At 40.0% G+C, this 15,470-nt stretch overlaps 1 protein-coding gene across 4 annotated transcripts in view; it reads left to right on the top strand.

Annotated features, from left to right (window-relative positions):
• The window catches only part of LOC131691972 (pikachurin), a 788,885-nt gene that overhangs the window by 562,295 nt on the left and 211,120 nt on the right, over positions 1 to 15,470 (top strand). For all 4 annotated transcript variants that reach the window (XM_058978784.1, XM_058978785.1, XM_058978782.1 and 1 more), the window contains 2 exons: positions 7,962 to 8,044; positions 9,233 to 9,351. In XM_058978784.1, coding sequence (XP_058834767.1) covers positions 7,962 to 8,044; positions 9,233 to 9,351 — 202 coding nt within the window. The remainder of the gene's footprint in view (positions 1 to 7,961; positions 8,045 to 9,232; positions 9,352 to 15,470) is intronic.

Raw genomic sequence — 15,470 nt, 5'->3', positions numbered from 1 at the left:
ATGAAAGCAGTGTATGCAACCTAAAAATATGTTGAAATAGTTCTTTCGATCAAACTTTATCTGAATTTTATTTTAATTAGCCTTTCTCTTTTTTCCCATTTGGAGGAGGTACAAAAAAGCAGCTCTTGAAGGTGACTTTTAGAGTGCCTTTATGCAAGTTTTGGAACACAAATGATTCATCTTTTCGTGTTCAAGTTTCGTTTTGTGCTGGTGATCTTAATTATATATAAAATATGATGCTTCATTTTCTTTCGCTCTTTGACCTGAGATTACTTCCACACTGAAATTCAGATTTTAATGGGGACAGAAATTACCCACCGGACTGAATCCGATTTTTCAATGCAGACGCATAATTTTTACTCGCCACGAATCTTTGCATTTGCATATTCGGGGAAAAAACTGAACACGACAAACTTCAATCCTAAAAACCTTACCCTACGACCCCACTTCCTACGCTCACTCAAAACTGTCCCGAAGAGTGAACGTAAAATATATCCTAATCTGTTTCACGTAACGCTTCAAGCGCCGCATTAAAAAGCCATGAAACATAAACATTTAAATGACCAGCTTGCCTTAATGTTATGGCCGTTTGTTAGCTCGAGTTTCCAAGAAGGATGGTCGACATTTTCATTTAGCTGCTTTCCCTGTATTCGGCAGATAGTCACCCCAAAATAGTTAATGGCTACATCTTTAGATGAATGTTTCACATTTATTTGAGGGACATCCATCCTTCGACGGAATCTAATCCTATCCGAGCATTGTGCAGAAGGAAACATTTTTTAGGTTGTCTACTCTTTTTTTTGCACTGCCTAGGTATTAAAGGCTCTTTTTTCCAACCTAGTCAACTGGAGATGGTGAGAGTGGAATTTTCCCGGATGTCAAAGTTTATTTCTACACTTTTTTCCCCTGTATGTACACTTACCACTAGCTACAGCACAGCAGCGCTAGGAAGTCCGACTTTTGCTCTTGACAGTTTTCGAGTTGATAATAAGGGCTCTGGTGTTACCGTAGGAAAATGACCCGCATGAATACGAAGGCATAAAAACTACAATCTCAGGAGCTGGCGAGTAAGTTATGGCAACTAATCTGATACAACTATAGTTGCGTCGTTGGGGAACACTCAAGCGGAGGCCAAACTTCAAGTGTATACACTCCGAGAGTTTTTTAACGGTTGGCTAACGTTTAACTTTTGCATTGTTTTTGGAACGGTTTCTGATGCACATTTGGTTCGTTCAGTTAGGTTGTGTAATATACTAAAAAATCCTACATGTTCATACTTCCAGTAATGTACGACTTTAGCGTGCGTGTAAAATTTGAAATAATATGAAATGTGATCCATCTTCTATGGCTGCTTTTAAGAGGCATCTATTCCGCAAGCTTCACTACTCCATTAAATCTCATTATTCAACAAACTATTATCTTGATGATGATGATGATGATGGTCCCACCTCATACCCTCCCAAAGGTGTGAGCTGAACAATTTATCTAGAAGATACTTAATATTTTAACTCATGACAAGACCAGTTAACAAAAAAACGGACTGGTTCAATTTGCAGACATAGCCTTTCCTTCAAAAGAACGTAACCAGATATATTTCGAATATTCCATCAACAACCAGGGTTCATAAAGAAAATTTCTATTCCGGGAAGATACTAGGATCCACTGCCATATGAAATAAATTTTTCCCATTATATGCTAAACCTAAAATGCACTGGTATTTCCAGAGATAACACATACCGAAGAACGTCTCACGTCAACAAACAAGTCAAGTCTCTCGTTCATTGGTGGTGGGCTAAAATTATGCGTAACGCAAAAGCAGTGGAAGTTTGCAATTTCATTTCTGTCCTTCTGCTGTTTATTAGAATTTTATACCGGTGACAAGAAAATCATGCTGAAACAAGTGCACCAAGAGTCCGGGTGTTATCTAACTCTATTTAGAACGTGCCTAGACTAGAGGGTTGTGTTGCCGGTTGAGGCAACCGGCTGAGTGTGCTAGCTCGGCATATCATTGAAAATTGGATGGACAAGCGGAAAAATGAGCGGAGACGTGGTTTAATCTCTCGGCTAGTGAGATGGCCGGGCACTTCATGTTTAGACTACCTTCTTTATTTTCTCTAATTGTCTATCCCACCTGAAAATGTGAATGCTAGTAGTATTAACCGGATATTGGGAAGTGCTGGTTTATCTGAGCAAGAAAAACAACACGCAGTCCGGAATATTCAAAAGACAGAGTTGATATACAGTACACTAAAACCTCCATTTGCGAACTCGTTTTCAAAATAATATTCAATTTACGTAACTTTTTTACGAGGTTAATTCTAAGTAACGTACGTAAATCAAGTTAGAGTGCATGAAGTGGTGTATATAATTTAAAATATTCTTAGCTAGTCAGTCTATCTTCTCATCGGCAGAAGCAACAAATCTCTGTGCTGTAGACATTCATGAATCAAGTAAACGCTTCGTTTGTTTCCTAGAGCACAAAAAGTATTGTATGGTTGACCCTGCTGCATTAGAACGAAGACCAGAACTAAGGTCTCCGTGTATATGGACAATGATATGGTGGATGTTCGGATACATGACCTCGCACCACGCACTCAAACAGATTACATCATGCGAATCATGTCGCAATACGGAGAAGTTACATTATGAATCACACTTGGAGAAATTTTTTTCCAACGGCGTTCAAGTGGTGAGAATGCGAGTAACTAAACCTATTCCTTCCGATTTGAATATCGAATACAAATCATCGAGAGGTAGCGTAATCTATAAGCAAACAACGCTGATCACATACCGCGAGTAGTAGTAGGTTTCCGGCGCGCACGCCGATATCAAGCGTTACCCTAGAAGACCCGCAGTCTGAGTCTACCTAAAATAACGAAGCTGAGGCAAAAAATCCAAGAGCTCTATGAATTCGTAAAAAATAAGGGCAACGTGCTTGGACAAATCAGGAATCAAGTGATTGACATCAAATCCACGGTAGCAGCAGTCGAATGCGAACATATGGCGTTACTGCACAGAGCTGAAGACGCCGAAAAGACACCGGAGATCACGGAGATAGCGAAAGCAAAAGCCTGTAAGACGACAAAGGGTAACCTATATTCCCGATCTGTGAAAAGAGTAAAGAAAACACCAAGAGAGGAGGAGGAACCGAAGAAGCCCAAGAAGGTCGGTGAAAGACCACGTAATAGCCGACAAATGGAGAGTGAATGGCAAGCCGTAGAAGAAAAGGATGAAAAGAAGAAAAAAAGAATACTATCGGCCGCGCCTGGGAGAAGCTCTAGTCATCAAAAACGTAGCGAACGACGACGTGACGTACGGCGAGATCCTCAAAAGAGTGAAAGAGGGTTCCAAACTGAAGCTGCTGGAAGAGAACGTAGTAAGAACCAGGCGCACTCTGAATGGTGAGATGCTGTTAGAGCTAAAGAAGTATCCATTGATTAAAAGCTCGGCCTAACGGGAACTCGTGGCGGTAGTAACGAACGCGAGGGCTTTAGTTCAGGAAGCGGTGGCGAGTGCAGGAATCTGGACGAGATCACAACGGAAGCACGCTAATAAGGCTATCTAACCTGGAGATAGAGCAGATGTCAAGCAGATTGAGGAAGACGTATAATAGCATACAGGGAGCAGCGATACGTTTATCGCCAACCGCAGCTTATGTCGACCGGTGAGATAAAACTCAGAGGGTCGGTGTGCTCGTTACGATTGATCCCTGGAGCCATAAAACAAACGGGGAGGTGGTTCAGGTGCCTGGGTTTCGGTTATCAGGCAATAAACTTTAGGAGCCCGACCAGATCTGATCTGTGCAGAAAATGTGGGAAGAAGGGACACATTGATAGAGACTGTACAAAGCACTGGAAGTGTGTGCACTGCACAATTGAGGGTGGAAAGGATGACTTGACGGGAGGCGATAAAGAAGATAACTCATCTTAATCTTAATCATAGCGACATTGAACAGTAACTGGTTGTGGCAACCAACGACAGAAACGAAGTGCGACGTTATTGCAGAGCCGTATCGTGTTCCTTCCGATAACGGTAACTGTGGTGGTGGATAGTGCAAGGATGGCGGCAATCCAAGTGATAAGCGGTTTCCCTGTCCAAGAGAAGGTGGATAGCACACACGAAGGTTTCGTGATCGCTAGGAACAACGGCGTCTTCGTATGTAGCTGTTGTGTTTATATTTTGCTAACTGGTTTTGCGACTCGTTAGTCTGACGATCGCCGGTTGTTATAGGAGATTTTAACGCTTGGGCCGTGAGATGGGGTAGCAGGCTGACCAAGAGGTTACAGCTTATTAGAAGCCCTGGCGAAGCTGGATGTAAGGCTGTGCAGCGAAGGTTCTGCTAGCACATTCCTTAAAAACGGCCGGGACTTAAAATAAAGTCTTTGGGATCTTTGGTTGATTCTCCGTATTACGTTTCCTGACGTTTCCGGACATGTTCAGGATAGTCCTACGGAAATGCCTGGATGATGGTTATTTCGCGGATAGATGGAAGATCCGGAAGCTGATGTTGCTACCAAAACCAGGGAAGCCACCATGAAATCGAGCATCGCGTCGGTCTGTATGCCTGCTGGACACGTATGGAAAGGGCCATTCCTCAACAAGCTAACGAACTACGCTGAAAGTGATAACAGACTATCGCAGAGGCAGTTCGGATTCCGGAAAGAGACCTCGACGGTGGACGCCATTCTCACAGTCATCGCGAGGGCGGAAAAAAACATTGAAGCAAAGGAGAAGGGGTAGTCGCTATTGCGCCGTGGTTACGATCACTGCGAAGAACGCGTTCAACAGCGCCAGTTAGGTCGCTATCGTCGTAGAACTGCGCAGAATGCCGGGCCCGGACGCTTTGTGCAAGAATCTGAAAAGTTACTTTCTGAATCAAGTATTGGTTTACGAGACGAACATGGGGCAGAGCTCGATAAGGGTTACGGCGGAAGTACCTAAAAGCTCCATACTTGGCCCAACGCTCTGAAATACATTGTTCAATGGAGTGTTAACAACTGGCCTGGAACTGGCCAGGGGAGTCGAGATCGTCGGCTTTGCAGATAACGTTTTCCTGACGATAACCGGTGTGACCTTCGAGGAAGTGGAGATGTTGATGCCAGAGACAGTGGAAAGCGTGGAAATCTGGATGCGCTGAGGCACCTGAGTGTGATAGCTGACGATCGGTTAAATTGCAACAGGTTTGTGGATTTTGTATGTGAGAAGGCTGCAAGGAAAACTAACGAATTGGTAAGTATCATGCCGACCATCAGCGAAGCAAGATGCAGGACGAGACGTCTCCTGGCTGGTGTCTCATCTTCAATACTGAGGTACGGCGTACCGGCCTGGGCTGCTGCGCTGAACTCAAAGCGAAACTGGACGAAATTGACAAGCACGTAATTGCCTCGATGTTCCCCATCTGCAGCACTATGGCTGAGAACGTGGAATGCTACCAATGGAGGAATACGCGAAATGCAAGGAGACTGGTCAGAGCGGATTCATTGGTTAAGTGGCAGCAAGAGTGGGACTACTCGGAGAAAGGAAGGTGGACCCTACGACTCATACCAAATGTGTCGGCTTGAGTGTATAGGAAGCATGGCGAGGAGAATTTCCATTTGACGCAGTTTTTGTCCGGGCACGGATGCTTCCGGAAGCACCTGTATCGGTTTATACATGCTTCGGCACACTTTTGCCGGAGTACGTGAACGTGTAAGAGACACCGGAATACGTGGTCTTCGAATGCATGGTTATGAGTATACTCTCCGAGCTGCAGAGGAATTGGCGAAGGGACCAACAAAGTAGCGCCGTCGGCTAGAAAGCCGCTGTGAAACCACAAATGGGGCTTTGAGAGAAATTCTGCCGCCGGGGATCTATTCGTCGGTGTAGAATAGGTCCACCGCCGGAGACCAGTTGAGTAGTTCGCGACGTGGCACCGGGTTCGGGTCTTCGGAGCGCCAGTGAACCGGACTTCAGGCTTTACCGGAATCATCTGACTGACCTCGACATCCTTCCTAGTTGCTCGTTAGTAGGCTAACCGGAGATTAGAGCAAGTAGATCGCGTCGCATCGTTAGCAGTCGGTCATTGAGTTACTAGTGAACCGGAAGCTACGCTCCACTCGAAATCGCTGGACAAATCTCAGTACGTAATGGCTGGTCCGTTGAGCAGGCTGGGTCCACCGCCGGAGACTAGATCGAGTAGACGGGACGAAGCGGGGAACTAAATGGCTCATGCAAACGAACGTTGCTATCGAGAGAAATCTACCGCCAGAAAATTCACACTAGGGTAGATTCAACGCCGTGGACTATCCGACTATATCGTAACAAAAGTGACAGCTGGCCGTGTAGATTGTGATAAGGCTGGAAGCTGCATAACTCACGGGAACAGGAGCTAAATGGCAATATAAGCTATGTGAAAGGTAATCAATTTACCAACCAACCTGTGCATTGTTTATTTTATTCCTTAAATGAGTTTGCTCTCCTTAAGAATGCTTTAACGAATAGATACCTATTTCATTAGTTGAAAATTCAAATCTTTGATCAATTTTTGCCTTCTATATATTTATTGCGATATGTTAATTTTCACAATGAGTTTACGTAAGGGCAAAATAAACATCGTCATGATTTAATTTTCTTTTCTCGTGACCTTTTGATACACAGGTGTCAATACTAACTCGTTTCTAAATAAATCAGCCTCCGACTAGAAATTTCTCTAATCTTAAAAAAATACTCGCGCGCCGATCCGGGCCATCACCGATCAATGAGGTATATATAGGTGTGGCAGAACACACGATTTGCTAGTATTAGCAACCAAAAATATGCAAACAATCCAGAAGCACCTCGGGTCGACGTCATATCGTTCACACGATTCAATGGGAGCGGAACGTACGGTATGACGAAAGCAAGTCGATTTATTCTGTGATCACTTACACCACTCATGTAAGATTCATTTTACGAATACCAAAGTGCCCTCTTCGCCATACCTGTATATACTACATTGATCGCCGATAGGTACAAACGGCGCAATACAGCCAATGCTTCCGGCGCCAATTGAATAGTTTATGTCGTTTCTGCTTATCTTATATGAAAGGGTGCCCTTTTTCATATTATTGATATCTTGCAGCAATATATATGAAACAAGAGTGTCTTTATGGCGATACATAGATATCCGCACTACAAAATAACCTCTTCCTGTTACAGCATATCTAGAATGGAATTCCAGCCCGAATGCAACAACCCATACTGGATTAATCGGTTGTTACAATTGCGCTGAATTTCTGAGAGAAAACATTCCTACTGCTATGAATAGGATCCTGTAGCGTGTTTTTAGATTTTGTTAGAACAATTATAAATAAGTATCAAATTAAACTTCTACAAACTGTTCCCATATTTTTTCTGCATCAAATGTGTTTTTATTTTACAACTACAATATTATAGTTTCTCCAAACACACGATTTTCAATATCTTATCCACACATTTCAATTTACGTTAGCCACCATCGAAGCAGCGCCATTTCTTAAATATGTTCATGAAGGTATTACTTAATTAATAATGATTCCTCGCCGCCTTTGATGAAAAACACATTCGCGCACATGTACCTTGTTTCTAGAACTCAAATGACATTCTATGTGTCAAAACGGCTTGCGGTATAATTTTATTCATGATCAGGTAGTTAAGAAATTTTAAAAATAATTCAAAACTAATTTGAAGGGTTTCAACACCTAACCCACCCCACCCCCTTGCGCAGGGGCCTGCTAAGACACTACATGTATGCCAAACATTTGGTAAAGATTTTTTTCCTTTATGCGTACTTACCACCTTAAACTAATTCCAATGAGTAAAATGTGTTATAAGCTCAAATCTAAATATTTGCACTTGTCTTGCTCGTTGCTCATAACATTATTAATTTATCACGGCGGCTATTGTTGGTCATATCGACACTATATCAAATGTACATAACACCCTATTTCATTGTTTATTTGCAGATTTTCGAGTCAACACCCCTCGATTCAACCAGCACTCCTGGTTAGCCTTCCCCGCACTTAGAGGCGCCTACAAGCACGTACAGGTAACTACCCGTTTTCTTCTAAATGTAAACCGAACATATCATCATAAAATCGTTATTCTCAATATCGCGACAAGAAAATGAGAAAATTTTCAATAGTCGGTAAACGAAGCAAACCACATTAGTAGCAACTCACTAGGTCGAATAATGCATACCAAACGATTTAAACGGTATTATAAAAATGCATATAGAGAGGGTAAATTGGCAAAACTAGAACAGTAATGGTAACTTTTTCTAACCATTCATGGCGCAGCGGGAGCTTGCTTTCAAAACATACATGCACACCGCATGAGCAGTATGCAGCACCTTTAAAGCGGTGATATTTCCGTTAGTAAACACAAATTTTCCGAAAAAAGTACTACATGTTAGAGAAAAAAGGTAGAACCGTCATCGCCATACAGCGATATATTTATATGTACACAGTCTGCGCTACTACAATGGTTCACAGAACAATGCCTCAATGGTGTCCGCCGCGAGTGCGATTTTTATTTTACTTGGATAAATTTAAATTAATCACCGCTTTCTAAATCGCAAACAGAGGAGAGAAAGAGGGAGAGAAAAATTACGGTACATACGGTAAATGGTTGTGAGCATTCCGTACTCCAGACCGATAAGTTTATTGTGCAGTGCGGTTATCCATGAAAATGTGTGGAACCATGAACCGCGTACAGGGTGAACAAGGACTGTTTTCAATATCCATCAAAATCCCTTTCGTGTTGTAAAACATTCGTTTTCTAATATTATCTGACAACTAAAAATATCAAAAGTTATAAAAAGCTAGTTTGTAAGAACCGGGTATATGTTTTCCGGTTTTTATACTGAATAATTTTTCGGACGAGTCTTACATCCAAGGACCCCAGTTCGATTTTTACGCTTCAAGTTCATATCCGTTTTTAACATTCTATGATCTTCGACTTTTATATTCGGTTGCTCAATTTAAAAGCAATGCAGATTAAAATAATTGAACTGCCTATCTTTCATCACGCTGTTAACAGTTTCCTAAACTACTCACGATCACCCTGTACGGGCCAAAACACTCCAAACAAAAAGTGCAATTCATTCACAGCTTTGCACTGTTCCATTTCAACGGTAATTTTGTGTTATTTGGCCGGTGCTGCTTTCCATTTCCATGTTTGTTGTATTTTATTCGAGTTTTCCATTTGTTCGTTTGTTTTTCTGTTTTCATTTCAGCTCCACATCGAGTTTCGACCGGAATCCTTTGATGGCATTCTGCTGCTCACGGGCGAAAGGGACGACCTGACCGGCGACTTCATGGCGCTCCTAATACACCAAGGATTCGTGGAATTTTGGTAAGGCTCTCACCGTGATTTGTTGCATATTGCACAACGGCAGTGGCAAATTATTTCCAGAGTTTCAGTAGTATTATAAAGAATTTTTCCAGAGTTTCAATAGTATTATAAATTCAATGTAGGCACATGGTCTGAAATGGTTCATCGTAGAAATATGCCGAGTGGGTAATGTTAGTGACAAAACCGAAGTTTCTTAGTGCTAGGGAGTTAAAAGTAATAAACTTTTAATTCAAATATATAATTTTTCAATGGAATTTGAATAGGATGACCGTTTAATGCTGTTGATTTCTGCCCTTTACTTTCAGACTAAGTGTCAAACTGTGACGCGACATCTGATAAACACGAGACATATTTTTGCACCTCCAAATGCTTCTAGTAATGATGATGTTATCGCTTCAGTGTTATTGCAATCTTTAAATTTGAGAGAAAACTAGATGGTTACTGATTTTCAGTCTACAAATTGGTTTTTGAACAGAAATCATGGTTTTCAGTACATGGTTTTCGTTAAAAACTAAGTTTTGGCGAAATCGTGAAATCAATTAAATCGATGAAATCGCTCCAATTTTCGAGTTAATTTCTTCCCAGGCCTGTAGCGTGCTGTTGGCCAGATTGGCCCTCGCCAAGGGCGCCTGCACTAAGGAGGGGGGGGGGGCGTTGAAATCTTGATCTGCTTTTCAAAATAAGTGGAGAAAATGGAATAATGTAAACTGAGTCAATACATATGTACTATTTTCGGGTTAACACTAAATTATTGTTTGAAAGACAAATTAAAAAAGAAAGCCAGTGTAAACATCAAAGGGGCTCTAAACTGAGACTCCAGCAAAGACGGCAGTAGAATACGGCACGGTCCTGCTAGGTCCATTTAGATTTATTCAGATTTTCCAAAGGGGATCGTCAGAGTTGAACTATTCCTTAGTCAAGAGAGGATAATGATTTGTCTAGGAGAATGGTGTAGCACTCTTTAGTATTTCTGAAAAGCGTGCTTAAAGGGTCTTTCAAGGGAACGCTGTAAATTATCCGAGCAATTTTTGTACGTGGGGCAGGGGACTAGAAGATGTCGTATCTCCTTACAGTAGGCACAGTCTAGTCAAACAACACGTAAATAGGCAAAGCAGTTCCACTAAATGTCACCCAATATGACTGTGTAGGAACATACTGTTTTGCCCCGTCCTGTGCGGTTACTATTCGAAATCTCATTGGAGGAAGAGAACCATGAAACTTCAGTAGTTCCACACATCAAAGTCTCGAATCGATAACCACACCGTCAATCTCAACTTAGTGTAGATACGGCAGTCCTTCAAATATATTTGTATCCAGTAATGTCAATTACCGTAAACCGGGGTGACATTGATCACTTTTCGAAGTAATCATTACATATTTTTAGTCGCAACGCATTTTTTTCGAGTATAATATTATTAAACCATGTACTGATGTATGGAGAACAAGATTGGATGGTTTTACCTAAAATTGTCCGTTTACAGCTATTTTTTCAAAAATGATTTCAAGTTAAAGTCCGTTTTCGTGTTCCGGGGTGACTTTGATAACCTGCATGTTCACCCACAATAAGTTATCGATGTCAATGCTTTTCATTCAAAGGTTTGTTTAAACTAATTCTGGAAAGTTACTCATTGTTAAATAGATGTTAATTAGTATTATACAAAGTATTTCAATGTACTGTAACACTCGAGTAACCAAAATTCGTATAATTTGTGTCCAAATAAAATATCCTGAAAACTTTTAAAACTGCTAAAACTATTTTGTTTCAGTGTTTTACCAATGTACAAAAAGTTTCATCCATTTTAACACGTTGGAATATTGAACAATAAAAAAAATGTTGCGAATTTTAGCTTAAAATAATTTGTAATTATTGCCAACTAGTTTCACAAAAAAAATGTATTAAAAATAAACAAACTCTTAAAACTACATTTAGCATATCCCAATCTAAAGGAAAATAAAAACTCGCTTGTGATTTATTACTCTTGCTCAAATCTGAGATTTATTTGCTTTATAAAAAATAGACACTTTATGAAGCATCGTAAGAATCAGGTGAAGTCAAATTTCGGTTTTTTGCAGTTTTTGTACCCAAAAACCGAACAATATACTCAAAAAGTATAACAAATCAGTATTTTACAAGTTTAGAGTAAAAATCAATTCAAATTAAAATGATTCGGTAGACTATTCAGGTTTAATAAGCGATCTACGAAAAAAGTTTCGAGTGATCAATGTCACCCCAATGATCAAAGTCACCCCGGTTTACGGTACTTCAATTCTTTACACAGGCTATCATCAATTTCGAGATACTTAGTGAAAAATCAGATATGGTCCGATAGAGTTCAACGTGTATGATTGTGAATGAGAAGCCGAAGCTTTTGATTATAATTCTTGTTCACTATCCGCGAAGACGCCGGTTGTATTCCCCAATAAATCGTCTGCTTAGTAAAACGTACTGTACTCATTGTTTTCCGGAAAAATATTCCGCCTTCAAACATCTAGCATAAATTGACTTTACAAAGTCTCCCGAGAAAATACTCCGTCTGTTGCCTTCGAACAACGCAATCATCATATTAAAAACGTTGATGCTTCATATTGATGGCTTTACCCGAAATTGGTAAGGAAATTTCCGTTTCCCACATTTTTAAAAATTATTGTCATTTTCTTTTTCGAAATTGAACAAAAAGCGACTGAAACTATGCAACACACAGACACACAAGTGCATCTCCCAGTGTGGCGCACAGTGATCACCTTCCATACAAAAGGCGGAAAAAACCTCAAAAGTGGCCCGAAATTGATGAAAACTTCACAATTTTGTGGTGCAGAATTCATATTTGATGTTTATTTTTTGTTTTTTTATTTCCTCAAAATTTTGGCACTTAGGGTGGTTCGAAAATTACACATTCACGAATATAAAGTTCACTATATCCGAAAATTCATTTTCAAAAAATTAAGTGTGGTGAATTTTTTAGCAGAATACACATTTTTTAAATTGTTGATAATGATAAGACACATCGATAAATTATATTACGAACCCTGGGTGCTCAAAGGTTACCATGCGTCTCCTTCAGCCATATCATGAAAAATCACCTTTTTCATACCTTGGGGCACAAAGGGGCAAAATAAGACATTCATTTTTGGAAAGTACACTAATTTTCAAGTATCATGGACAACAAGCGATCTCTCCGATCTGTTTCAAAAGAAGTACAGCCACTTGAAACATTATAACTTTAATTTATTGCACGATTTATTGTTTGATTTTCATGTCTGAGCGAGAGGAAAGGCTTGTTTCGACCAAATCGTGCGGCAGCTATAAGTGCAGTGATTAACCTTTCAAATGAAACTAGTTCGACTCTACTCGGAATCTTAGCTAAAAAAATATATTCATTTGAATAACTTAGTTTTGAAAATAGTTTTTCTCAGAATTCATCATCCATTTCACCTTTGAAGTTCTGTAAAAAATCGAACTTTCATCCTCGGGACTTAATATTTTGAGAAGATTCTATTCAACCTGTTAAAAAACAGAGAAAAATATTAAAATGTGAAAAGTCTAAAGCAAAATTTTGAGGTTTTATCCGGCTAGGCGACACTGTGTGTCGCTTTGTCTCTGCAGTAGAAAAATCTCGTTACTTTCACCTACCTATTTAGGAGCGATGATTGACGATCGACGGCAAATAGTTGTCCCACTATTTTAATCAAGATGTGGCAAAGCTGTTAAAAGTGAAGATCAAGCTTAATGAGGCAGTTGTTCGTACCCTGCAATTTAACCATATCAAACATAATGTACTGATTGTGTTCAGGATTATCATCCAAACAGAGTCGTTCATCAACCGAAACAACATGTAGCACGCCGTCGAACACGAAAACGTTAAAGTCAGCATACCTTTGTATATGAATAATGCCTTTAATCTTGTAATGAAAATAGGCTCATGTTAATTAACGGAGAGGTGGTATCTGTTAGGGAAGCCTCTTCTTGGGTGTTCCCAATAGCGTTCGTGCGTTGAGAAGGAGTTCGACAAAATCTATCCCCTCCTTCCTCACTCAGTTTAATGGTGTTCAAAACACTCATAAAACGCTGGTTATACTTCTGGGACAGAGCCCTATGTGCCAATTCTGCAGTCAGACGCCACAACACGTAAAACCCCGTGCGGCAGATAAGGACATTCGTCGACTGTAAAAGGCACCAACAAAAAATAAACTTATGATAAATCACAAGCGGTTGCTGAAATATAAATTGGACATCAAATCAAAGTCACTCAACAACGACATCACCTAATGTTTGCAAATCAAAAACCATCATAACCAACAAGCAGCCAACGCCAAAAAAGACAAATTGACAATAGTGGCTCGTAAGGACAATAAACCAACAAGAACACCCGATCATGAACAACAAGAAAGCGATTGTAATTTAGCGACCTCATCAAATTTCAAAATTTTAGGTAAGGTCTTAGCGATGTCATAGCGATGACGCGAAAGAAGTTGTAGTTGTAGTTAATGCAGCTAATGATTCACCACCAAGAAAAAGAAATTTAAACACGCAGCAGCAAATTGCGTCAACAGGATTCATCGGACAAGAAATTATTTTAGCTGTTTTACTTGAAATTTTACCCACGGCTCAGACGCCTTTATAAGAGCGCTGAAATCTTTATCTGCTTTATAAACTTAGGTCAATTTCTATTTACATAATAACACATTTTTTGAAAATCTAACTGGAAAAGAATGACAAAGTTAATACCAATGGAGCGCAAAACTGAGTCTCCGCCAAGGGCAACAGAAGACTACGCTAGGGCTCTGTTTCTTCTCTGTACATTTTTTACATTTCTGTTATTTATAGTAAATTTGTCAGCAATTGTTTGTATTTTACTTATTTATATTTATTGCAAACCTTCAAGTTAAGTCCTCAAGGTCTGTATTACTTCCAATGGCCAGAACAGTCCTGTTGCAAAATGTAATGCGTTAGCGTACGAGTCGTTAAGGAGTCTGATATTCAGAGACAAATATGTGGCAATTAATGCAAAATGTTTGACAACTAGATCGGATACGGCATATGGTAACGATTAATAATGAGCACAATTTTAAATTTCGCTTTTCGCATGACAAAATGATCTTTTTCAATTTAATCAGAATGACTTTAATTCGTAGCCACGGTATGTTAGTGTCGTAACCTTTCGACTCCATCTTAGATTTGTCGCTTTCTTGTTGCAGCTTCCGTATAGGCGTGTTAGCGCTTCAAAAATCGAATACTGAATCAGGGTTGCCACTATTTTTCAAAGAATATCTGGCAGATCAACTAAAAATGTCTAGCCAAATCTGTCGCTTAACAGCGACCTCAAAGCCATCAAAATTTATCAATAGATTTTTAATAAATTTGGGAAAATATGTCCAAATTTCTAAAATGTGAATGCAAACACTTCTATAATTCAAAAATCAGGCAGAATGAGAGGTTTGTCTTTTTGTCTGGAAGCTGCAAAAAACTCTGGCTGTGCCAGATAAATCGGGCATAATGGCATCCCTGTACTGAATGCCGGTGCAAACGCGCTCGCGATTCCGTCTACACAACGGTGTCTCATTCGAAGAGGTACGCTCTCACTTTCTCTTTACCAAAATTGCTCTCATTCACTCTTCGTTCCTCTCGCGACCTACCGAAACAGGCTAACGAATCTCTTATTCGTTTGCGCATTCTATATTCTGGTTGCAGTTGAAAGCTGGAAAATCCAACCAGCGACAATCGTATTTTCTCTGGTTCTAAACAATGGAATCACGTCGGAAGTAATGCGCTGTTTTCGTACAATGATGCGTTATCCAGTGCACTACTTCCGACATCATGGATTAGCACTAAACAGGAGAAAAACCGATTGTCGCTGGATGGATTTTTCAGTTTTCAACTGCAACCAGAATATCTCCGTAAGCAGATGTTAGATTTTAACCATTAACAATATCAACCCATGGCTACCCATCTTAATGCTCATTCGTACCACAAATTTAGTCTACCGGTTGTAAAAAAATAAACAAGGTCATTCAAATAAAAATATTTTTGCTTACGAAGTAGAAGCTATAATTAGGAACAACTGTTCGTAATTCCAGAACGATCGATACATTGGTTCCAGCAGTATCATGGTCACCATTTT

This window comes from Topomyia yanbarensis, chromosome 3, assembly GCF_030247195.1.
Source record: "Topomyia yanbarensis strain Yona2022 chromosome 3, ASM3024719v1, whole genome shotgun sequence".
Classification (NCBI taxonomy): domain Eukaryota; kingdom Metazoa; phylum Arthropoda; class Insecta; order Diptera; family Culicidae; genus Topomyia; species Topomyia yanbarensis.
Note: the sequence above shows the minus strand (reverse complement) of the source record. Positions and strands in the feature narration are given on the sequence as shown.